The sequence below is a fragment of the Ascaphus truei genome, chromosome 1 (genome assembly GCF_040206685.1).
Source record: "Ascaphus truei isolate aAscTru1 chromosome 1, aAscTru1.hap1, whole genome shotgun sequence".
NCBI classification, from domain to species: domain Eukaryota; kingdom Metazoa; phylum Chordata; class Amphibia; order Anura; family Ascaphidae; genus Ascaphus; species Ascaphus truei.
In genome coordinates this window covers 441548856-441575493 of record NC_134483.1, presented here as the reverse complement: position 1 = coordinate 441575493, position 26638 = coordinate 441548856, and the positions used below count along the sequence as shown (strand labels likewise).

Here is a 26638-nt window from a genome sequence, read left to right as displayed (position 1 = left end):
AAAGAAAAGTAATGCATGGAGGTGCACAATATGATAAGTCTCATTATATTCTGTGAATTATCCTTAACTCTTCCTTTTTGACACTCCCCAAATTACGAACTGGCACAAATGGTCCAAAATTGGAACAAAGACCTTGATTCATTGACAGGTGCAAAATGAAAATGACACTATTTCCTTTAGTACATAGATTAATTATATTATCATAGCCATCTGTGTGAGTACAAGGGGAGTCAAAGATTATAGCAGTGTTTCTCTAACCTCGCCTTGGGGCCCACGTAACATTACATCTGTATGCAAATTAGATGCAGTCACTTGTGCACAAGTGCATTGGTAATTCCTAAAAACTAGTGCAGCTAGTAGCCCCCTAGAAAACCACTGGAATGACAGACTACCTTTACCTGAACTTTCGTAGCTGTGTAATCCCAGGCCAAGTCATTGCCACTCATTTCTCTCATGCACCTAGTAATGTCAGAGTAGCTCTGATAGATTTCTGAGAGGAAATTATGTTAAACTAGTTGCAACCCTTCCAGTAAGAGAAAAACGAGACACATTAGCCAGGTTAGCAGAGATGACATGTTGTATGTAATTGAACAACGCTTGGTATCAACTATTAATTACTTCCTGGTAAAACATTTAATAAATAAATAAATAAGGCATGGGTTTTTCAGTCAGGAGTTCACTTTGTAATATGTATTAAGTAGATAAAAAAAAGAAATAAAAAATAATGCATGACAATTTGAGTCAAAGATAAAAAAAACATGGCAAACTATAATACAAGAGCAAATAAGAAGTTTCAAAACCTTTGAAGCTGAAAGAATGTTGTCATCATGTTTCATATGGAGATATTTAGGGTGTGCTGCACAGTATTAGCATACCCCAATGACACTAAAACAAACAGTCAATGAAATTGGAGGGAATAGTTTTGTCTCTGCAAACATTTTATTAGTTGGCATGGTATAGTGCTAGTACATGCTGAAAAGATGAAAGGGAGCCATCGATCTTTAATGCTAAAAACAGTTTGACTGTCGACTGGTTAATGCTAAAAACAGTAATTTGGCAAAGAAGCTGACTTTAAATGTTGTGGAGCAGGCCGCTATACCAGGCATTGTACACTCATGGATGTGACAATACTGTATATAGGCTTGCTCACAGTAAAATACAGGTGCGCCGACGAGTATTCTAAAACTTGCCTTGGAAAATCTGGGGCTATCACCAACAAGAACCAGGTACATGCTGGGTACATGCTGCAACATGTCAGTGACATTTCTGCAGACAGACTAATGGCCCATCGGATTAACAGAGCAGGGGTCCCTGGCAGTCCCATTCAGTTTGTACCCAGCATGTACCCAGCATGTACCTGGGTCTTGTTGGTGATTGCCCCAGATTTTCCAAGGCAAGTTTTAGAATACTCGTTGGCTCACCTATATGTTCCTTATAGAAAACTAGAACTGTTGCCACTTGCCACAAATAGATGGTCATTTATAACATCATACATTCTGGAATTATAAGGTTGTCAGGGTCGCCTAGATCTCCTGCCTAGCCATAGCTTCTTTGTCCACTGGGTGTGCTGCTGCCTTCTGTTTGCTCTGGGTTCCTCTGTCTGTCTGTCTTCTTGTTGCTCCTCTCTCTGTCTTATAGTTCGGTTTCCTGTCTGTTTCCCTTGCCTTTGTTTCAAGTCAGACTCCTATTGCACATGCCTCTGTCTCTGATCCTGATCTGTTCCTGTACCCGTCTGTATTTGATTCTGTTCTTAGTAAAGGCCCTTGCTGGGCTTTGCTCCCCGGTCTCAGTCCCTGCTCCCCGGTCTCAGTCCCTGCTTCCTGGTCTCAGTCCCTGCTCCCCGGTCTCAGTCCCTGCTCCCCGGTCTCAGTCGCTGCTCCCCATTCTCATTCCATGCCCCACGTTCTCAGTCCCTGCTCCCGGACCTGTCCTGCCCCGCCTGTCCTTTTCCAGTCTCCTCGTTGCCGACCTCTGCTTGTTACCTGACTTTGCTACCTGCCGCCTGCCTCGGACCCCTGCTTGTTACCTGACTTCGCTATCTACCGCCTGCCTCTGATCTCTGCTTGTGACCCCTGCTACGCTCCTGAGGTTCTGGCCACCGAGATCCTACCCGCCACAGGAGTCTCCCGTGTCAGAAAACAAAGGACACTTCTGGACCTCGCTGGAACAGATTCTTCTTCTGCCTGCACCCTTTCCTGCCTGCTGCAGCAGACCACATCCGCATGGTTGAAGATAAGTACTTTCGTTTCTTTTTTGGAAATCTCAGTTGGGATCTTGAAGGATTTTTTGTTGTTGCTGCTAAGTGTTCTGCAAGAATTATTGCGTTCATAAAAAAAAAACATTTTTGCTGAGACTAGAACTGTTGCTGCAGAGACTAGTGCACCTTTCTTTGAGGTTTTTTTTTTGTGCAGTGCCTGGGTTAACCCTTGCAGTACCTGTTGCCACCTTTTTTAGACTCTGACTTTTCATTCCCTGGACAAGGCTTGTCTCTGCATCCCTGGTTGGACCACTGCTGTTCACAGGGTTCCCATTTCAAAATACAAGAGTGCTTCCATTATTTTGTTACTGCATGCTGTAATTTTTCCTGCAATCTGTAGTTCTTCCTATGATGGTTCTAAGGTTTCAGGTTTACCTGCAAGTTCCCCTAAAGTTTGTTTCTCTGCAACCTGTGATATCCCTACGCCTGATATCAAAAGTTTCAGATTTAACTGCATGTTTCTCAGTCTGATATTCCTATGTCTGATGTCAAAAGTTTCAGATCTAACTGCAAGTTTTCTCTGTAGTAGTTTCCTGCTGTCTATGATATTTCTATGCCTGATTTCTATAGTTTCAGATTTAACTGCAGGTTTCTCTGTTTATGTTTTTTTTCCCTTGCATTTATGATATCTCCGTGACTGATGCTAAGGTCTCAAAAGGGTCAGCTCTCCTATCTTGTCTCTCTGTGTCTAATATTTCTGTTGTTCATTCTTATGCTTCTGCTTTAAAGACACATTTCCTCTTTACTGGTTTCTTGGGAAGTGTGGTTTCCCCATGTCTGAAATTATGGCTCCCACTCAAAAAACAGTCTTGAGCAGTAAATGTGAACACAGTACCACTGATTCTTCAGAACTTCTCAAAGCAAGGAAGAAGAAAAAGAAGGGAGGTATTAAGTTGAAATTAAGGATGAACCTTTAACCCCAGAGTCTGCATTTGATGAAAGAGATATGCTGCAGCTTAAGGCAACTCACAGACTTATCCCAAGAATAGTTGAAGAAAAGAACGATGTATTTAATCCAGGAAAAGATGCCTTAACTCAGACACTTCAATCTGCACGAAAAGAGATTGATTGTCTTCATGGACGTTTAGATAAAGCGCAAGAAGCCAAGGCTGCACTACAGAGCTGTCTATCCTCAGCAATTGCTAAGTGTGTTCTCCAGGAAAAAGAAAAGCACCAGTTGGAGAGTGACCTGGATGTCATGGCAGGTGAGCTGGAGAGGGCATATGCTGATGCTGCTGAGGATCAGCGCCTCGCTTCTAAAAGTAACGAATTCCTGGAAATCTCTATGAAGGAAATTGACAGGCTTAATACAGAGCTTAAAGTCTCCCAGGAGGAGATTTGCTACTTCAAAAAAGAGATGGAAGTCGTTCGGGAGGAGAGATGCTACTTGAAAACAGAGATACGTTATTTGAGAGACGCCTCCGAAGAGTTAAATAGTAGGTTTGAAACTATAAACCAAATGAGTAAGAACTTCTCTGTCCAAGCCAGTGAAGGAGATAAAAGACTCCATGAATCAGAATAGGAGAAGAGACTATTGATTGAAGAAAAGTCAAGGATGCAATTAGCACTGGAAAAAGCAGAGGGTGACTGGGAAAAAGAAAAATATCAGTTGGAGAATGACAGGGTGATCTTGTCAAGTAAGCTGGAGAAGGCCTACACTGATTCTGCCCAGTACCAGACTTTCATGGCTCAAGTTGACGTAGCACTGGAAGCATCTCAGAAAGAGGTTCACAGGCTTACTGCAGAGCTGGAAGCCTCTAAGGAGAAGAGTTGCCACTTCAATACAGAACTATGTTCATTGAGAGAAATCTTCGAAGGGTTAAATATCAGTTTTGAAACTGTAACCCAAGAGTGCAAGAATCTCTATGTCCAAGTCAGTGAAGGAGATAAGAAACTCCATGAATTAGGAGAGGAGAAGAAACAGTTGGCCCGGGAAAAAATAGACGTGCAGACAGCACTGCAGGATGCAGAGAGAGTGCTGCAAGAAGAACATGTCTCCCTGGAGCAGCGCACACAAGCAGAAAATATGCTACAGAGTCAGCTGCAAGAACTGCATACACATCTGCAGGACACGAAAAAGAAATGGGTGAATGCTGAGGAAAAGCAGCGAGTTCTGCAGGAAGAAAGTTTCCAGACTGCCTACAAGGTAAAAATGCTGAAAGAGTATTTAAGTACCCAGTGTGTCCCCAAAGAGCAGCATGAGGAGCTGAAGGCCACACTGAGCATAACCAGAGCCTCTCTGGAGGAGGAGCTTAGAGCCCAGGTAACCCTGTATGAGAGGGAGCACAAGGCGGTCCAGACACTGAAGCAAGACTTAGAGGAGCAGAGACACTGCTCCATCCCTAACAGCTAGTACACCCAAGAGAAAGAGACCTGGAAAAGACAAGCTGCTGAGACCATAGCAAAGGAATTTGCAGAGCTCCAAGACGTGATGAGGGATGCATGGAAGCGAGCTCAAAATGATCACAGTGAAGAGATGAAAGCCCTGAGAAGAGAATTGCAGGATGCACTTAACCAGGGATCTCTCACTGAGGAGTGGAAATTGCAACAACACCTAAAAATGAAAGAGCTAAAGCTGACAGCTGAACACACATCACAGTCTCTCAGCGCTGCAGGCGCAGATCGCTGAGCTCAAGACACAGCTTGCCAAAAAAGAGAGGGAGGAGGTGTCCGTCCGTCATGTGGCTGGCCTGACACTGCGCTGTGGGGTCAAGATGACTGATGCTTGCAAAGTGTTGAATCACACAGCCCATGAGAAGGCCCGGCTGCAGTTGGACAAGGTCTGGGAGGAGTACCGGCAGCTACAGGTCAGAAATAAAGAAAAAGAAACACATTTAACTTGTTCCAAGTCAGCTGGGAGAGATGGAGTTGCGACTCAAATCCAAAGAAGCTGAACTGACAACTGCTTTGAGTGGGAAAAGAAGTGCAGAAGGACAGCTTCAAGAGCTGAAAACTCAAATGGCTGGTCTTTCATTGGGTGATGCCACGAAACGGCAGTCGCAAGAGCAGACCATGGAGAGCGAACTCTGTGTCCCCACTGACTCATGTGGAAAGGCTGCAGCCGTCCTTGATGCCCACATTCCTGATGTCTCTGCCCCTGCTTTTGGGTTGAATGCACACATTCGGAGGTTCCTTGCAGCACCCAATGTACCTGTGGAGTACCCTCTGCCCGCTGACAAACCACCAGAGGTGGGTCACCTTGAGTCCACTTTTCATCAAGGCCTCTGGGAAGAGCCTGGAGGATCGTCCGGAGAACGCTCTCGAGAGGGGGAGTAATGTCAGGGTCGCCTAGACCTCCTGCCTAGCCATAGCTTCTTTGTCCACTGGGTGTGCTGCTGCCTTCTGTTTGCTCTGGGTTCCTCTGTCTGTCTTCTTGTTGCTCCTCTCTCTGTCTTATAGTTCGGTTTCCTGTCTGTTTCCCTTGCCTTTGTTTCAAGTCAGACTCCTATTGCACATGCCTTTGTCTCTGATCCTGATCTGTTCCTGTACCCGTCTGTATTTGATTCTGTTCTTAGTAAAGGCCCTTGCTGGTAATCTGGCTTGTCCCTGTTTGTTCCTTGCTCCCCAGTCTCAGTCCCTGCTCCACGGTCTCAGTCCCTGCTCCCGGTCTCAGTCCCTGCTCCCGGACCTGTCCTGCCCTGCCTGTCCTGTTCCAGTCTCCTCGTTGCCGACCTCTGCTTGTTACCTGACTTCGCTACCTGCCGCCTGCCTCGGACCCCTGCTTGTTACCTGACTTCGCTATCTGCCGCCTGCCTCTGATCTCTGCTTGTGACCCTACTACGCTCCTGCGGTTCCAGCCACCGCGATCCTACCCGCCACAGGAGTCTCCCGTGACAAAGGTACAGTAGCAATGACATAGTGATATGTTATTGAACCTTGATTAACCACCCTATTACACCTATAACTGAAGTCCATAAAGCTTCCCCCTTCTGCTTTGCCAATACATGTCAAATTTAAGATGGAAACCAAATTACCCAGGTGCTTGCATACAAGCAAATGAACACAGTTAATTAAAGAAGCATACATACAGTACAGCATCAATGTCTTGCTTCATTCTCATGATTCTCTTTCTCCCTCTATGTGTGTGAGTGTCTGTGTCTCTCTATTTGAAGTGCTTATTTTATATCATCTACATGTACATTTTTCTCTATAAAGACTTCTTAGCCTGTAATCTCCATAACTTTATTTATGAATATGCTGGTAAACATCAACCAGCGGCAGAGGTACGAATCACATTTATGTAAAACCAGCAAATATTTATTTCCTTATGTCATTTATTTCCTTATGATTTATATATATTTAAACAAAAGAAAGTCCATAGCACTCGGCGTAAAAAAACATATGCAGAGAAAATAAAAAAAATACTTAGCTTAAGAAGACAGGGCGCTCGCAGAGGGGCCAGGTTCACTATCCAGCTCCAAAAATTGATATAAAAAAAGAACAGGACTGCAGCTCTCACTGAAGAAAAAGTACTAATTTATTGCATTAAACAACCAGAACAAATAAACAACACAGGGACGTTTCGGACCGCCTGGTCCTTTATCAAACTCTATCACTATCGAGCTTGATAAAGGACAAGGAGGTCCAAAGCGTCGCTCTTCTGTTCAGGTTGTTTGATGCAATAAATTACGTACCTTTTCTTTAGTGAGCGCTGCAGTTTACTGTATATTGAAACTTTTGTGCCAATTAGGTCCCTCCAGTGGGAGAACAGACAATGTTTTTGTATACAAACTCCAGCAATGTAAAGTGCCTTATAGATGATTAACTCTGCCTAACACATGTAGGGCCATATTTACTAAGCAGTGCTACTCCATATGACGAAGGAAGAACAAATAGCAGTGCACAGCTAGAAACAAAAGGAGGGCTGGAGATCTGAACGCTAATAAAAAAAGATTTCATGGACACATGATAAAAAAAAACAGAGGACAAGTTCCTCTAACGTGTTTCGCGCTACAACAGCGCTTTATCAAGTGTTACTGCGGGAAGGTGACGGAGGTGTCTCTAGAGACTGTAGTGATTCAGCGGACCCTGCTTCCCTTCCCAGACCAACCTTAACAGAAACCAGACACTGCACATACACGGGACATTCCTGGCCCTCATACTGTACTCTCGTTAAGTGTGACACGGACTTTGCCCTTTATTATGGAAGTATGCATTACTTTTATGTGATTTCGTACCACAGCATTTTGAATATACACCTTTTCTCATTAACATGATTGTGATACTGGAGATTTTGTAGCACTGATACTGTATTCGTTCCATAGCCTATTCCTACTCCATATGACACCTTCCGGTCCATTCAAGTGAAAAAGATGTCTGCTATGAAAAAGAGCAACCACTAGTTGGGATTAGGAACATGACTACATTTTGCTGCATTGTCTTTTGCTGCATTACAAATGTCAATAACCTTTCAATGGTCTGCTCCCTTTTATTTTTACAGTATGAGCAATTTACTAGTCTGTCTTCGTAGTTGATGCCCAAAGATGTCATAATGTGGTTTATCTCTATCTCTGCTAGAAATAATACCCTGTTCTGTTTGGTTAAACAGTCATGAATATTTATCTGCTCAAAAGGTGCTCTTTCTCACAAAAGCAATGGCACATACTGTGTACTCAGACATAATATATTTGATCCCTTACCATGTAACACAAATTCTTAATTGGATTCAACACACCAATGGTTTTTGCTCTGCTGTGTATTTGGTTGTTGAACTATTAAGTTATGACTTTTCAAAAGTAAAACAAAAATATAATGTGTTTGGTTCTCCACTTGTGACTTTGCCACCTTGTTTCCTTATAGAACAATTACAATCCATCCAACACTGTTATATTTTTTACAGTACAATGATTCGTATATTGTAGTCGCTCTGTCAAGTAATAAATAGAAGTAAAACCTTGATTAATCCTATCCTTTGTGTTTAAACATTTCTGCTTATCTAAGAATGTAATGTACATGGACTTTTAAACAGTAAAGTATTTACTAGTGTAGACATGTTTTACTTATATTCTGTGTTTCTTTTGTGGGTGATATGGTATCTTTATGTTATAAACACTCATTAAAATGTTTCCCTTCTTTGGAATACACGCTCTGTATGCCCAATAAAACCTTTTATAAGCATAACAGAATCCAATTTGGCATAGGACCAAATAAACTATTCTTAGAAATATTCTTAGAAAGCTATTTCTTTCAATGTCCCAATATTGTTTTGTTTTTTTCAATTACCATGCATCTGCTGCACACTTATTAGAATGAACATGTTGGTTTTGAATATGAAGAAATGACTACAAAATAGAAGTGAAAATATATTAAATCAAAAAGATAACATCAAAAGGTCCCCACCTGGTAATGTGTGAGAACGAAATACATTTAGAATGAATATAGCTATGGTATGCAGTCTGACTATTGCTCAGATAGTAGCTCTCATTGCCATCAAAAATAAATAATCAAAGATACGAGTGATCATGTCAAAAAGATAAACAAGAACTATTGTATATGAAAAAAATAAATGTTCCAGGGCACTAAGGTATTTTCCAAATGAATTTATTCGATCAACAGACACACGTTTCAACCAACTGAGTGGTCTTTCTCAAGTGAATAGAATTCACTTGAGAAAGTCCACACAGTTGGTTGGAACGTGTGTTGTTGATCGAATAAATTCATTTGGAAAATTCCGTAGTGCCCTGGAACATCTATTTTTTTTCATCTAGTTCTTGGATTTTTCTTAGACAGGTACCCCCTGGACCAGGAGTTGCAAGTATATTATTGTTTTTTATGGCGTGCAGCATTACATCTCTTATGCAAAAAGATAAACAAGACACCAATACTGATGTTTAATAAAAAAAAGTGAAATACAGTATAATGAATATAAATGTCACATTGTAAAGAGATCACAGTCAACAATACTGAATTTAGATCATACAATATAAATACAACGTGAGCAAGAAAAATATTCAGTATTGCTGACTATGATCTCTTTACAATGTGACATTTATGTTGAATATACCGTATCGCACTATTTTCTTTGAATATCGGTGTTCATAACATGACTTGATTATGTACAAACTAAAAGTACAATAAATATTTCCACAGCAGTCTTCCTCATATCTTCCAGCCTTTCATTTTTATTCGGATTATTTATTTTGGTGGTTACCTAACTTGGGGTCCGCTGGAGAATTAGTACTTCTACCGGGAGACCCTCAGTTCAGCCACACTGGGCTTGGAAAGTCCTGCCAAACAATTCCAGGCTTTTGCGGACAGAATGGTGGTGACCTTCCATATGGAACTTGGGGAAGGCTGTACCATTCCAGGATGTGGCAGCCGGAAGGGGATAACCTTCCGTATGGGGGCTCTGTGCCATTCGGACTACAGTACTGAATGGCTAGATAAATACGAGCTGAGTGTATCTCTGGACCTCCGGTAGATGTGGAAGGAGCAATCTGGCTCGGTCCTTAATTGGGGATAAATGTTCCATTTATCTTGTTGTAATAAATAAAGCTGTGGCCATTATTGTCTCTCAAGAAGTTGTATGGTGTGTTTATTGGGAATGGGAGAGGGGTCCAGCTCAAGGCATGGGTAAGTTATGCAGTTCTTCAGCATGATTTTGCCAGCAACCATGTTTATTTCTTAAACAGGTGAAAATATTCAGGATTCATTGCATTCATTGCAGCTGAAAGGTGGTCTCCTAGAAGAAAGCCTAAGGCAGATCTGCTTAAAGTGAGTCCTGATGCAGGTGTAGCCATGTATAAAAATGGTATACAGTTCGCTCTCATGCTGGCAATAAACCTCGTAAGTATGCAGTATTGCCAGCATCCATCATGGAGGTTTGCCCTCACACCCTGGTGAGGTGTCATATGTACACCAGGGGAGTGGTAACATACTCTGTGTCCACTGTTAGTGACACAAGGGGTTGTGGCTATTCCCTAAGCTATATAAGACACAGAACTGTCTAAAGTTGGTGTGATTCCAGAGATTCTATAGTGTGTTAACTAGGAGTTCCAAGTGTGTGTTAATCATTAGTATCTGCACTGTGATCAGGGACCTGACACAGGTGGTGATCTCCCTGAGGGGAGAGGTGACCCAACTCCATTAGGAGGACATGACCTTCTGAAGGGATGAGCAGTTTAACAATGAGCGGCTGAGTACAACCGCTGTGAGGGGCAGTCTGCCTACACTGAGAATAAAGATGCCCAAGTTCAACAAACCCTTGCTGTGTGGGAGTGAAGTTCTTGCACAGGAGGAGGCACCACAGAGGAGGTCCTCGTCAGACCCATCTCCCTGCGGACGCAGAGATCCTGATGAGGTGGAGGCGCTGCACTGGATATAGGTAGGACTCTAAACACACTACCTCAGTGCCTGTCTTGCTGATATCCCCACTAACGTAATGTGGGAGACTCAGGAGTCCTGTAGCCAACAGGTGCACAACCAGACACATCCATGTAATGGGGACTGGTTAGACCACAGGGGCCAATGTGAGATTGGGTGGGTACAGACTGGTCCAGAAAAACCGTTACATTTGGAGGCGAGCTGCTGAGATCTGCATCAACAGGACAGGCTTTTGCTAGGCACACTAGGAAACAGGGAGAGTGTATGCTGCCAGTCAGTGCTGTGTTTGGGACGGAGTCTAGGGGTAGTCAGGGGGCCTGATGGATTTGTCAGCTCGCAGGGACGACCTAGGATCCTGAAAGGAGTTAAGTGGATCTGGAGACAGGGCTATAGCTGTTCTAGTCACCTTGAGGCAGCTAGTTGTGGGATTCCATGCTCATGAGAATAGCCTGTTAACTTGGTCAGGAATTCTAGAGAGGACCTGCACTAGTGGGGGGCCAACAGTAGGTAGACGCCCTAGTACTGCATGGAGAAGCCAGAGTACTCTAGCCAGTTCCAGACCACTTACCGCAGAGCACAGACTGGAGGAAGGTGGACACAGCATACACAGAGAGAGTGAACCTAGCCTGAGGTAGTGCAACATGTGTCAGACTTACATTAGGTACACGTAGGTGGTGCATCGTGGCATTCTTTATTGCATCGGTATGGCAGCTGCCCCGGAGAGAGGAGCTCCATGTGCGATATGAATAAGTACAGTGTAAAGATGGCGAACGCAAGAATGGAATATCCGCGCGGTGTGGATAGTCCAAGATGGCAGACCGCGGCTGATGGAGGGAGCGCACGTGGTGTGGCGTGCTACTGAAGAGCAAGCTGCAGAAGGAACTTTTGCCAGCATGCTGTGGAATGGTGCTAAGGCAGTGGCCGCGCCATTTTGGTCCTGTCTAGGATCAAGGGGTGCTACCCTGGAGGACAGTGTTGAGGACATTGTGATTGTGTGTGAAGGAAATGGAGAATCTGCTTGCCAGACGGTGAGCTACAGCCAAAAATCTACTTCAGTTGCTAAAGTGAATGGCCGAGTGAACCAAGATGGCGGCTCCCGCTTCGCTGGGAGACCGCGTGGGCCGAGTGCAGAAAATTCTGCAAATGCAAAAGTTGCAGGGAGTTGGCCGGGATTGGCGCCAAGCATAGAACCCCACCCTGCTGGGGGGTATGGCGCGAAAGCTGTGGCCGCGCCTTCATGGACACTGACGGGCTCAAAGCCAGTACTGGGTCACCCAGTGAATCTGTGGGACCCTCCCCTAATATCCACCAGGGGGAGTGGTTTCCAGTTGTGCCAAATGAGAATGGAGCTGGCGGAGGGAGGAGTTATCAAACCAACCCCTGCACTTCAGTTGCGAGGAGCTGGCGAACAGGCGAGACCACTGCAAAAAGTTTCTCCTGTAATCAGCATGGCCAGCAAAGCTGAGGAAGAAATGGACATCTCCGCGCACCCCTACTCTGCACCGGGAGGCTTCCTGGTGCTCACGGCGGGTGGTAAAGAGACAATTAAGTGCTTATGCATGCAGTGCTGGCTGCCGGGTGGTGTGGTCAACACAACGGCCAGGTGCCCCCAATGTGGCATCCACTACCTATGGGCCGTGCAGTCCTTCGTGCCCGGACAGACCGTGGAGGCTGGAGCGGACACAGCCATGCTGACGGCTGAAGCCCCATGTGCGGTCCAGAAAGAACCTGTCGATCCCGAAGTATGGGGATCGCTCCTAATGATCAAGACGGAGCCTGAAGAGAAAAGGGCCTACAAGCGAGGTGAGAGCTGAGAACCTCACCATCAGTCCCCGACGGGAGTGCCACTTCCCGAGTCGGAGTTCGGCTCCTCGGACGAGGAACAAGCGACGACGGCGGACCACCACAGCGGTGCTGTGAATGAAGCAGGCCTTACCTGGGTCGCAGCGGAGCGGAGTCTGGAGGTGCCGAGGTCGCCCATGCGGAGGCAGCCGGAGTGGCGGAGTCCCACGGCCGTGGTGACTGGCGGAGCAGACGGAGGAGAAGATCCCATCCCGAGCCGAAGGAGCGGTGAGGCATACTCTTACCCTCCACAGGTGCCGGTGGTGGCAACGGCGGAGAAAGGCCTAGCCCAGGCCCCAACGGAGAGCAGGACCTTCACTTCCGGCGGCGGATGTCGTTGTGGAGGAAGAGGTTCCGGCGGGGAGCCCAACCTAAGATCGCGGCGGTGAGTCCCGCGAGATCGACGACGTCACATCCGGTGACACAGCGGAGCTGGGTGGAAGATGGCCACGTCCTTGCGACCAACGAGCTGTTCCAGGTCGCCTGGATCCGGGAAGAGCTGGAAGGCCCTACGGAAGCCTGGGAACAACGAAACGGATGAACCGGAAGGCCAGTCCGATGGCACCGGGCAAGGTAGCGACAAGTTGCGGGTCATAGCCCCGCGTCGCCTGATGGCGTTCCCTTATACCCAGCCCTAGATAAGACCCCTGCCCCTGTCACCTCCTCATCTGGGTCCCGGTCTAGCCAAGGGTTGTCTGGGGAGTCCCGAGCCACCTCTGAGGAACGGACTGGGGAGAACTTGGACTGGGGAGAGTGTTTTACATCTGATGATGGGTCGGGTGGAGGAATGTATACGAGGAAAGTATCCTCTTGTTATAGTGAAGGTACTGATACAGTGAGTGTCCACCGCAGGCCTAAAAGGTTGGGGTCGAATTTCAGATCCACTGGTACCTCTGGGATATCTTCTGGGGGAGAGCTCGAGGACAGTGAAGGCCCAGTGGCGGTGTCAGCAAGCTACAGAGAGAGAGAGACCAGGTGGTGGGCGCCCTTGTTTGAGGGGTATGAGGCTTGGCTGGATCGCACACAATTTATTTTAAGGAGAGAAGGGGTGGTAGACTACTGGTGGGGAGTAGGGGAGTTCACGGAGAAGGAACGGTTGGATGAGCTTAGGCTGAGGTGGCATGACATACACTCAGGGGTAGTGGACCCCAAGGGGACAGCCATTTTCAGGGATCCCGTGGATCCGGATGAGCCATTATCGTGGGTGCTGCCAGGCAGGGCCGGTAACAAGAGGTTAATTAGGAACAGCAGGGCTGAGAGGGCCATAGTTACCAAATATAAAAAATCCCATGGGTTGGAGTACCCGTACGTACCAGAGCCTCTGATGCAGGAAATAGAGGATGGGAGAGATGCCTGGTTGAGGGAAACCATTGAGAAATATATAATGAGTAAATCTGGGGGGTATGCTGGGTTCAAAAACGAAGAGAGGATTTCTCAGTTAATGAGGGTGTGGAGCGTTGGGCGCAACGTCTTTATGCATCGGGTAGAGTACAGGCCAGAAAATGGGTTACTCAGAGAACACAGCGTAACTGTTAAAGACATTACGAGTAGGGAGGTGCAGAAGCCTGAGCCTAATAGGCACTACTATTAGGTAGAAGATGGGGTTCTCCACAGGAGCACTGCAGTCTGCTGGTCAGCAGGCACTGTATGTGATTATGTTATTATGCAAGAACTGTAATGTATTTTTATATTTATACTGTTGTATATGTTTTGCAGTGCCGCCTGGAGGAAGGTTCGGCAAATTTAGGTCCCAGCCGGGACGTTGGGGTTCACCAGGGGAGAATGTAGCCGTGTATAAAAATGGTATACAGTTCTCTCTCATGCTGGCAGTAAACCTGGTAAGTATGCAGGATTGCCAGCATCCATCATGGAGGTTTGCCCTCACACCCTGGGGAGGTGTTCCATTTATCTTGTTATAATAAATGAAGCTGTGGCCATTATTGTCTCTCAAGAAGTTGTATGGTGTGTTTATTGGGAATGGGAGAGGGGTCCAGCTCAAGGCATGGGTAAGTTATGCAGTTCTTCAGCATGATTTTGCCAGCAACCATGTTTATTTCTTAAACAGGTGAAAATATTCAGGATTCATTGCAGCTGAAAGGTGGTCTCATAGAAGAAAGCCTAAGGCAGACCTGCTTAAAGGGAGTCCTGATGCAGGTGTAGCCATGTATAAAAATGGTATACTGTACAGTTCTCTCTCATGTGGCAGTAAACCTGGTAAGTATGCAGGATTGTCAGCATCCATCATGGAGGTTTGCCCTCACACCCTGGGGAGGTGTCATATGTACACCAGGGGAGTGGTAACATACTCTGTGTCCACTATTAGTGACACAAGGGTGTGGCTATTCCCTAAGCTATATAAGACACAGCACTGTCTAAAGTTGGTGTGATTCCAGAGATTCTATAGTGTGTTAACTAGGAGTTCCAAGTGTGTGTTAATCATTAGTATCTGCACTGTGATCAGGGACCTGACACAGGTGGTGATCTCCCTGAGGGGAGAGGTGACCCAACTCCATTAGGAGGACATGACCTTCTGAAGGGATGAGCAGTTTAACAATGAGCGGCTGAGTACAACCGCTGTGAGGGGCAGTCTGTCTACACTGAGAATAAAGATGCCCAAGTTCAACAAACCCTTGCTGTGTGGGAGTGAAGTTCTTGCACAGGAGGAGGCACCACACAGGAGTTCCTCATCAGTCACATTTTCCTGCGGACGCAGAGATCCTGATCAGGTGGAGGCGCTGCACTGGATATAGGTAGGACTCTAAACACACTACCTCAGCGCCTGTCTTTCTGATATCCCCACTAACATCATGCGGGAGACTCAGGACTCCTGTAGCCAACAGGTTCACCACCAGACACATCCATGTAATGGGGACTGGTTAGACCACAGGGGCCAATGTGAGATTGGGTGGGTCCAGACTGGTCCAGAAAAAACGTTACACAGGTTAGCACAAAAAGTAATAAAGAATTAAGTAAAGCGCATGGCTGCTTTAACTACTGTATGGTTCAGTTTTGTTGAGCTGGCTTCTTGAATGCAGCTAATCCCATATTCATCTGAATTACCTTATTCTAATTGGATAATATATCAAAAAACAAGAAGCAATGACAATGATTAACTGACAACATTTTCACCATTTCTCAACTTTATGCAAGAAATGGTTAAAAACAAAAGTGACGGTTAGTGAGTCACATTTTGAGTCAGCAGGGGAGCTGCAAAACTGGGGCAAACATGGTGGTAAAACAGCACTAGATGTACAGATGTAGCGAGATTTACTGTCTCTGGAGCCATGAACGAAAAAGCAAAAATCTGTAGCGTCGGAGACAGTGTCTGCCGAGGTCAGGCTACAGGAGGTCCATGCGTCCATGTAGGACCCGACGCAGGGTTAATCCACTGGTGCCAGGACTGCCACAGTCGCAAGGCCGCGGCTTGCCATGGTGCTGGACACAGTTACCCTTGCTACATCTGTAGTAAAGAACAAAATCTGCAACGGAAAATAAGGTATTGTTTGTTTTTGTATACATTGGGTGCTGTTTTGTACCAGTTTTGCCTCAGTTTTACAGCCAGGACACTTTGATAAATAACCCCATTAATACTTCAATGACAACACTATTATCATCTGCATCACTTCCTGCGCCATTCGCCAATAATTTTATTGCTCTTGATTAGGTTTCAAAATACTCTCATTATCTCTGATGCTTTTAAAGGAGTTGACATGAGGTGCAGTTTCCTCTGCAAGGGAACGATTAATCATCTTGTGCTATACATTTTATTTATTTTTGTATGTACTGATGCAGCCACAAGTATCCAAACACTTGCCTGGGAAAATCTGGGGTAATACCCCAGTAATGCTGCAACATTTCTGTGACATTTCTGCAGACAGACTAATGGCCCATCGGATTAACACAGCGGGGGTCCCTGGCAGTCCCATTCAAACTGAATAGGACTGAATAGGACAAACTAAATGAGACTGCCAGGGACCCCCGCTGTGTTAATCTGATGGGCCATTAGTCTGTCTGCAGAAATGTCACAGAAATGTTGCAGCATTACTGGGAGATTGCCCCAGGTTTTCCCAGGCAAGTGTTCGGATACTCGTTGCTGCATCTGTATGTCTTTATTTATATAGCACCAGTAATGTACATAGCGCTTCACAGCAGTAATACACGTGACAATCATATAAAGAACAAATAATACAAATAACAGATTATGGGAATTAGTGCATCAAACATAAAAGTAAAATTTCGGAAGAGGAGTCCCTGCTCCGAAGAGCTAACAATCTAATTGCTATGAAACAATTTATATGACCAATACAAAAAAAACATTGGCCTTACCTTGAATTCTTTTTCAATATTTGCCAACTTGGCCAGCTCATTGCTAAGCTCCAGGGCAGTGTGGACTGGATCTTCACTTGACAGTGACAGATAGGCCGGACTTGCTAATCCTTTGTAGGCATTTATCCTGGATCTTGAGTGGCTGAAGGAGTCAACCTTTTGCTTTTCAGTGCAGTCACTGCACTTGCAGAAGTAATCATGAGGTTTCTCTATCTTTGCTCCTTTTATCAACAGCATGTGCACAACCTCGTATTTCTGGCAGTGAGCGGCGAGAATGATGGGCGTGATATCCGGGGAAAACCTGGTGCCATCTTCGTCGTATGAAAAAAAATCATCATCCTGGAGCTCCTGCTCGCAGGGGCTGAGGGTGAGTCTTTTGCTCGCTGCGAATGCCGAATGATTCAAGATGGCTTCTACTATCCTCACGTAGCCCTTGCTGATGGCAAGAAGCAGACCATCTCCAATCCGTGCCAAATTCTCCATTTTGAGCAGTAGCTCTGTCACCTCCAAATGTTCATTCCCCACGGCCAGCTGGAGGGCACTTTGACCCATGTAGTCTACACAGTTGACGTTCAATGTCTTTGATTCCTCCAGCATCTTTCTCACAACAGGGATGTTCCCGTACTCTGCGGCATCCAGAAAGCGCTCCTCCTCTGCCGTCAGGTTCGAGCCCCTGTTGTTGAACATGAACGCTGGGCCCCGGACCGCCTGCCTCCTGCCCTTCTCCCTCATCATGGTCACACGTCTCATGGATGGGCTGCCCTCACCTGATCTATTGACAAGCAGGAAGATGAGAAAATTAAATAGGCAGTTTCTAGAATACACAAGTCATTTTCTATGGGGGTCATAAACCTTCCTAATATTATCTGTACTAAGGGGTTGTACAATACTCTTCTCATTATTGCTGGTATATAGCTCTCTAGTATACACTCATATATACTTATTGGCACACACCTGTCAACCTTAGTTTCTTAGGAGGACCATTTCTCAAAGCCTCCCAGTTGCAAAACTGGAGCAATAAATACTGAACTATATTTATCAAAGAAATAAAAATCACATTGATTTCATTGGTAACGTTTGCCCTTGATAAATATGATGGAGTATTTTTGTCTCCGTTTTGCAGCTGGGAGGTCTTTTGATGAATGACAACCCTAAGTCTTTAGCTGAATGTGTGTATCATCGTACTATGACTAGAATTACTCATTTACTTCAATAAAAATATTTATAAAGATGATTTGGATATTTTTTATATATATAATTATATTATTGTTTAAAACCAATTGGGTTCACAAATTACTTTTAAAAAGAAAAAAGTATATATTTTTTAGCGTACAGTGATCATTTCTCTACAAAACGACATTTAAGGACTCTTTGCAAAATAAATTCTAAAAGAAAGCACATTCTAAATATTTTGGGGTTAAATGATAAACACAGTTAATTTTCCCCACTTTTCCCAGTTTTACATTTGATGTTAATAGAAAAATCCTGCGATATACCATAATAGGACCACATCATTCCCAATACAGTTTTCATCCAGCCTTGGTTTTTTAATGTGCATTCCAATGCATCCTCATTAATGTTATACAATTAGTGTTGTAATCATTGCATGGAGAATGAAGAGGAGCAAGACTAGACTTGCATCTTATCATGATATGAAGTTATTTTGGGAATACAAAAACGGACAGGGCTGTGAACTAACATACTGTAGTTGTAGTACGAAAACACTTAGAAGTATACCTAAGGGAGTGTGAAAATGGAAAAATAGAATGACATGCACATGTTGTGAAGAAGCAGTTTGCACCATCAATCTTAATATGATCACATCAGAGGTGTTTTAGTGCCCTTACAACCATATGAAAACAGCAGAGAGCCTTTTATCTGAGCTCAGAGAACGCAGTTGCAAAGCAGTATTTATTTTAACTTGGAAAAAACAGTCCCTACTAGCTAGCTATACAAAGGGATCACTTCTCAGTCCAGTAGAAAGAAGATACAATATGGCTTGCAGAGTCAGGCATGCTTTGAAAGAGAAACAGGAACACTGCAATAGAAATGCAAGGCACACCAAAGACTGTTCATCTGTTATACACGTATAGCCATGCATAATAATGGTATATTGCTTTCCTCTCTGTTGGCAGTAAGTCCTGGTAAGAACAGGTATGCCAGCTATGGAGGGATGCCAGTTATGGAGGTTTTCCCTCATCCAATGGTGAGGTGCCCTATGTATAGAGGGGAGTGGCTGTATGCTCTGAGTCCCTGGATAGTGACATCAGGGATGCACCTGCCTCCTGAAGTATATAAGGCACAACACAGTTAGTTATAGTGTGTTCTACAGATAGTTCTACAGTGTTCTCTACAGTGGAAGTAGTGTTCTGGCAGCTGTGGAAAGCTGTTAGGATATTGTATGGCCTGCATAAGGGATTGTGGGAACACTTTGTGACCCTAGTGAAGTAACTAGCGGTCCAGGTTGACCAATCAGCCTGTCTAAACCACTCTGTGTCCAGGGACCTGGCACAGAGAGGGTCTCCCTAGGAGAAGAGGGAACCCCACTTCAATTCAGCAGGGCGTACCTGGCGAAGGGACAGCACGGAGAGATGTGCGGCTAGAGCCGGCAGCTGCATGTGGCAGTCTGCCACATCACCGTCTACAATAAAGATGCCCTGTTTAAAGATACCCCCACTGTGTGAGTGTGAAATTACTCGCAAGTGGATGGCACCACCGAGAAGGAGTTCCTCACAAGGACCATCTCCCTGCGGAAGCATAGATCCTGATGAGTTGGAGGCGCTGCACATGATGTAAGTTGAACTCGCACCCACTACCTCAGCCACCTGTCTGTTGAAAATCCCCAACTAACAACAAGCGGGAGACTCAGGGGTTCTGTTGCCTACAGGTGCACCACCAAACACAGACGTAATGGGAGTTGGTTATTAAGAGTACCCGGGCCAATGTGAGATTGGGGGGGGGATAAACCCGTTACACACGTAATGTAAGGTTAAAAGAAATGTTGTACTAAATAGGACTGATGTAAAGATCAATGTGTTGTCCTGGTCAGAGCAGCCATGGGTTGTGAAATGAAAAGATGCATCTCAAAATTGTGTTAGTGTTACTATACCGTCATTGTAAGGCCCGGGCCATAGAGGGGTGGGGAGAGCGGAGGCGCGCTAACGCTGAGGCTCGCCTGCTTGAGTCAGCGCGATTCCACGGACTTGCAGGCGAGCCAGCGTGCGCGAAGGGAGCCGGGGGGGAGGTGGTTGGAGGCGGGGCAGTGACGTCGCTGGGCCAATCGCTGGGCCAATCGCCCGCAATGACGTCAATGTCACGGCGCCGACATCACGGCGCCGTGACGTTGACGCTGCTTAAGGCTGATTGGATGTTTCAGCTGACAGCACCCTCAAGGCATCCTCATTGAGGATGCAGGGGCTCAGCGCGGAGCATCCGCACGCCTCAGCGCTGCTTGTCCTTCTATGGACGCAGCCTTAGTGTTGCCGGGCTCCCTTCTTACCTCCGGTAGGGGGAGTTGCCAGACTACCGGGTTGCCGCCGGAGCTCCGCGCCAATCGGGAGGTGGGGACAGCCATCTTAGCTGTCCCGCATAAGCAGTGCAAGGCTGAGCTCACGGTGGCGGCGTCGCTACATGAGCGCACTTGTGTCTGCGCGCACTTAAAAGACTCTTACCCGATTGTGTAAGGTAGTTCCTTAAGTGCCCGCGGTGCTGCGCACGTCGACGCAGCGACATTTTGGCGCCACAACTGAAATTGACATTTCGGGCTGCAGTCGTGTCACGTGAGCTGTTTCAGCCACTGAGGCCGAAACAGCTCCGTGACGCGTTCACCACGCCCCCTGCCATGCCCCCGATCGGCTGCGATCCAACCCCTGCAGTTAGCGCACAGATCTCTGGGGCTGCAGGATTGCGCGTGGGGGCGCGCACGGAAGCCCGCACCCAAGCAGCCACCGTGAGCTCAGCCAAGGCGTGCGCATGCGCAGAGTCCAGGAGTGTGGCGGCCATCTTGGAAATGGCTTCACAAGAGACTACATGTCCCAGGATCCTAAGGGGCGAATGCAGGAAGAAGATAGCGGTTTGGCGCGAAAAGTCCCGTGCACCTGTCCGGAGAGAGACTGCAAGCTAAGAGGTTGTGCCCGGGTACCTGTAGCCTCAGACCAGGCCTAGAGTAATCCCTTAGGCCCAAGGTAGTCCCCTCACGTGGCAGATGTGTAAGGGACTGCACGTAGTAGAGGGAGTACTTGTAGAGAGCGCTGCAGCAGGAGCAGGACGGCGACGTTGCGCAAGGAGTCTGACGGAGGCAGAAGAGGGAGCAGGTAGTGTCCAGGTGCCAGGAGCCCTGGACTAGACCAGACTTCCCCCCGCAGGCACCAGTCAGGCCCAGAGCCACGTTAGCTAAGTATTGTAGGGAAGGCCCCCAGATAGGGACACTCCCCACAAACACTTAGTGTTGTTATTACACCGCTGACCGGACGGCCACACGGTGCCCTGCAGCCAGGGAACAGGCCCAGGGCCCCATAGGCTCTCAGGTGAGACACTCCAGCTGGAGATCACCCCACGTGGTGGATTTAAACAAGGTGTTAGGGGATTTATGTTGGATGCCCCACGCCGTGGGACCTGACTGACCTTCCCCCTTTTGAGTTATTAGCGGTACCTGGGTACAGGAGTGTCCAGGGAGGTAAAGTGCACCAACGAATCCACACAGGGGTAGCGCTACTCCATATACTTTGGAGTGGGCATTGTTCTGTGGTCACCGGGGTGGTTAGGTGCCCAGGGCACCCTCAGTACTTTGGAGGAACCCATTGGGGGTTTGAATACTGTGTGGGTATGGTGTTGGGGGTCATTGTATTGTGAGTATTATTATTAATCATGTGTCAGTAAACAGTTATATTGTACCTGTGTGTGTGTGTATTACTCATCACTGTATTGGTTCCTGAGAGGGGTTATGCTGCAACGTTACGATCCTTCATCAGGTGTAGGCACACCCGAGAAGGACGAGAGCTCACCCCAGGCTCCCAGCAGCAGAGGCTTAGGCCTTCTGTGAGCCACAGGTAATCAGTACGCATAGTTCCCATAGTCATAGGGAAAAGGGGGCTACATAAGTAAGCTGCTCCATACGTTTAAATGTCAGTTCCTATTTTGCTGTAAATATTGATTACGCTTAGGGTTGCAAGGTGGCTTTTCCAAACATACTGGACACAATGGTGAAAGATGCGACGCGCTTGAAAAGTCGGTGTGTTATTTATAAATGATCAGACCGTTATGTAATGTTTCCTAAATTTCACTCCAAGTATGCACCAATTTGCACCATTTCATATTCTATTTCGTAATACAAATTCTAGGGAGGGGTTTGGGGATTGAGTGCCCTCCCTGCATTTTTTTCAAAATAGAATATAAAATGGTGCAAATTGGTGCAAAATACACCCCTCCCAATAATATAGAAATAAACCATTCACAATACATATAGAAATACATCCCCTCCCAATACATATAAAAATACACCACCCCTCCAATACATATGTAGCCTAGCCTCCGGCCGCTACCTTTTTCTTCTGGTCCCTAACAGCATACGTCCTGCTAGAGTCAGGCACTGAAAGGGTTAATTCCTCTGTGGGCCTGCTTTTTATTGCAGCCTTGGATGTAATGAGTGTATCCAAAGGAGGGCCTAGCAACAGTCATAGAGTGTCAGCCTGGGGGAGGTACTGGCTGGGTGACATGTGCAGATGTGACACCTGTTAGTATCAGACCTGCCCTGTTATGGGGAAGGGTTACAAGCCAAACCCCAGGGTATATATACTGTCTCTCTCCCAAAAGTGGGTGTGTCTCTTTTCTCCCCCTGTGGAGTGAGCAACAACTTCCCTGCTCCTGGAAGGGGATGCAGGAGGAGCACCATGCCGGAGGAAACTTGGATGGGCCTCAAGCCTTGAGTGACCTTTTTGGGGGAAGCAATAAAAGGGATGTGCCTGCTGTAAGATCTTAACCAATGCAATAAATACCATGGATCCATATGCAAGTGTGATTTACTGTCTTGGACTAAAGAGAAGGTGTCAGTCTGGACCATCCTAGTATAGCAGAGGATCCTCGCTGACTGGAGGCGCGGCACCCATGAACAAAAGGTACCCTGTAAACTTGTCCTGATAATCCCCACACACCATAGCGGAAGTGCTCAGCCCTCCTGTTACCTCACAGGTATGCACCATGTTACACCAAAAACACTAGTAGCAGACCAGATCTCACTTAGGGTGGGGCAAAGGGGCTAAACATATAAAAATATACCACCCCCCAATACATATTAAAAATACACGCCCCTCCCAATACATATATAATACGGTAATAATAATAGTTTGTTCTTGTATAGTGCTGCTAGTTTTACGTAGTGCTTTACAGAGACATTTTTGCCCCATGGAGTTTACAATCTTTGTTTTTTTGGTTCCTGAGTGTAAGGGAGTGAAGAGGTTAACTTCCTTTCCAGACTGCACGGGTGTCGGATTTCACACTTGAACAGGGAGGTGTGCACAATCAACTCCTGAGACAGGAAGTTGTCAGAGAAGGAGAGCCAGGTTTTTCACCAGGAGGGTAGAGAGACCTCTCCCAGCCAGCAGACAGCCTGGCTGTTATGGACCCTAGGACTGAAGGAAGCAGGCGTGTGGGGTCCAGCTGGGAATCCCACCCAGAATAAAGATTGTTCCCCAGAACCGGCGTTCCTGAAGGAGTGAAGGAGCGATATAGAGACCCTGTGAAGGAATCCCTGCAACAATGTCAGATAAGACTTTCACTATTGTACTTTCTAAATACTGGTTTATATATTTTGTAGGAACCAGGTTAGTTGGCCAGCCCCGTTAGCTAGGGATCTGCATGTTTATTTAGTCTCCTAACACGGAGTAGGTGTTTATTTTATTATTTTGTGCTTTGCCTTAACAGGTCAGTAGCCCCAATGTTTTGGTTGTTGTTTGGTGGCAAATAAACCTAATCCAGTTAAGGTTCACCCTCAGTCTGTGCGTTTATCTGCCCTCGCCTACAGGCCGCTCCATCACACTGAGGCACAGGGAGATAAAGTGACATGCCCAATGTCACAAGAGGCTGACACCAGGAATTGAACTAGGTTCCCCTACTTCACGCTCAATGCCAGTCAGCATCTTTACTCACTGAGCCACTCCATCTGGATGTCCACTGGCTGGGCTGTGTGGGGGGCCTGGCTGCCGGTCCTGTAGTTGCCCCAGCCACTGGCCTCCCTCACTCTGTCCCACGCCGAGCTTCTGATGTTGGAGTGTGCCGGGCCTCCCTCTAATGCCGAAGCACCAGAAGCTGAGCCCAGCTTACTTCCGGCATGCCGACGTCAGAGAGGCCATGGGCGCGCCAGCATCAGAAGCTCAGCATGGGACAGAGTGATGGAGAGGCCTGCAGCTGGGGGAGAGCCGGGACCCGCTGGCAACTACTTTGTACGGCCGCCGGACCCCCATAGTCACCTTTCCCGGCTTGCGCTGCCCACCGCACGTTCAGAAAGGTAATACCGGACATGTATGTGTATTACCTCTTATTTTTTACCGGACGCAGGGGCAAAATACCGGTCTGTCCGGTTCAAGACCTGGCACCTGGCAACCTTTATTACGCTAAGGTAATGTATCACCGAATGCATATTACTTCTTCCATCTGCATCAATTGTCATTTATTTAGCAAAACAAATCTCTGTAATCTTACCCAGAAAATGTAATATGCAAAGCTGCAGAAGTATATCACCACTACATGGCCTTTTCTAACCAATTACCATGTTATAAACTGCCCCCCAAAAAACACACCAAAAAAACAGCATTTAGTGATGTCATGGAAAATATAGCGAAATTGAACCTGCCCAGACGTTGAACAAACAACGGAATTCACCTCATTTATTTATAAATGTTAATTGGCACCCTTGTATATTTTCTAGTTTGTACGTCATCGCATCAAAAATAAATCCCTTCACGGTGCTTTATGGTTTAAATATTGAGCCCAGAGAACCTTTCCTAGGATATATACTAACCTAAAAAGGTCTTTCATTTGTTGGTTTGCCAATACAACAGCTCCTGAGAGAATACATCTTCTAAAGCATTATTGAACAACCTCATTCACATGCTACAGGTGCAAAGAAAAAATGCTAAGCAAGCGTACTCTTACTCAAAATAAATAATACATGAAGCTGACAAATTTCTGCAACTGTTAGAGTTTAAAATAAGCTATTAATGTATTTAGGACATTTGGAGGCTGCCCTAAAAATGTATTCTATGATACCTTAAATACAGCAAAATACATTTTTGTTTATCTTAATAAGCCTTCTGCATTTTGTTATACTTTTCACTGACCTATTTGTCTTTGTTAAACCATGACACTTGATGATGATTTTAATTATACACATTCTGGTAAATAACCAGTTATGAATTTATCACTAATTGGGGCTCTGTAGAAGACATGAATATGTATTCTTCATTTCTAAAAATCTGCAGCCCTAATAAAATACTGTGGGGGAATTTCATCCTCTGCATAGTTTATTGACTGTATAGTAAAGGAGCACATTGAGTTCCTGTTCACATACACATTTCTTTAGCAATTTGTGCATACCTGCATATATTGTTATGTTCACTGAAGGCCAAATAATAATAATTTTTAACAATAAATGTTAATGATGTAGCGCTATTTCCCCCACGTTTGGAAGATGTGGTGACTACTGAGTGTATTTGGTGCGTTGCCTGAACCTCCACTACTGGGAGCCTGGGGTGTACCTGTATCGTTCGGTGACAGTGCCTCCACCTATGAAGGATGTTAGCAATACTGGATAACCGCGTCACAGGACCCAACACAAGGAATACACACACAGCATATGAAAACAGGTTTTACTGAACACATAAAACTGTACCACAAGATTTATCATACAGACCCCACCTGGCCTCACCCCCACACAGTGCCCCACCGTCTCACCCCGCTGTATTGTACAGTACACAACCGGGTGAAATTCCCCCAAAGTACTGAGGTGCTCTGGGCACCTAACCGCCCGGTGTCCACAGAGGTAAGCCCACCACAAAGTGTGAGTGTGACAGCGCTGCCCACAGTAGGTGTTATAGTTGGTGCACTTTTTGAGGTTGTGATACCTGCCGGGTGCTGGTACCACCAGCTGATGATAGAACCGTCTGGTCCAGCGCCATCAGCGACGGAGTCCGCCTCCACATGGGGTGGTATCTAGGTGGAGGGTCCCACCGTGAGGAGAGTCTCTGTATCTTGCGGTGGCGGTCTGGTCCCACACCACAGGCCACAAGTACGGCACGACGTCGCTGTGTCCCATACATTATAGATCCTAATTGGGGCAGTGTTCCTATCTAAGGCCTTGCCCCCGCTGCATGCTGCAGCGTCCGCTGTGGCGGACGCTGCGCTCACCAGAGCCCTCCCCGCAACGGCGCCGGGCCCGCTGCGAGGGGGGGCCGCAGTGCTCGCGCGAGAGCTACTCCTGCTCTCAATAGAATTGAGAGCAGGAACTCGCGTCGAGCAGCTACGCACGCCCCCCGGCGGTTCAGCCAATGAGGGCGAACCTGCCGGGTGACGTCATGGCCGCGCCCCCGTCACTCCTCCGGCACGCCCCCCCCGGTCTCTGCTCCTGCAGTGAGCTGCAGACCGGGGAATCGCCGGAACGCGCAGCCGAAAGCGCGGGCGTGCATTAGAGCGCCGTGACCGGGGCCTTAGCCTAAGGGACCTGTCCCTGCAGCAACCACAATCTGATTGGTGACTCAGGGCCTACCTTGGGCCTAATGGGACACGCTAGGCCTAGTCCAGGGAAGCACAGCTCCCTGGACACTACCTCTCAGCTTCTGCTCCCTCTTCCGACTGACGCACGAGGTCTGAGCATGTCAAATGTATCCTTCTTGTTGCAGG

The 26638-nt window shown here is 46.5% G+C and overlaps 1 protein-coding gene across 3 annotated transcripts in view; it reads right to left on the bottom strand.

Annotated features, from left to right (window-relative positions):
• The window catches only part of TRPC3 (transient receptor potential cation channel subfamily C member 3), a 138965-nt gene that overhangs the window by 96422 nt on the left and 15905 nt on the right, over positions 1-26638 (bottom strand). For all 3 annotated transcript variants that reach the window (XM_075616011.1, XM_075615994.1, XM_075616002.1), the window contains exon 2: positions 16748-17519. In XM_075616011.1, the coding sequence (XP_075472126.1) occupies positions 16748-17519 (772 nt within the window). The remainder of the gene's footprint in view (positions 1-16747; positions 17520-26638) is intronic.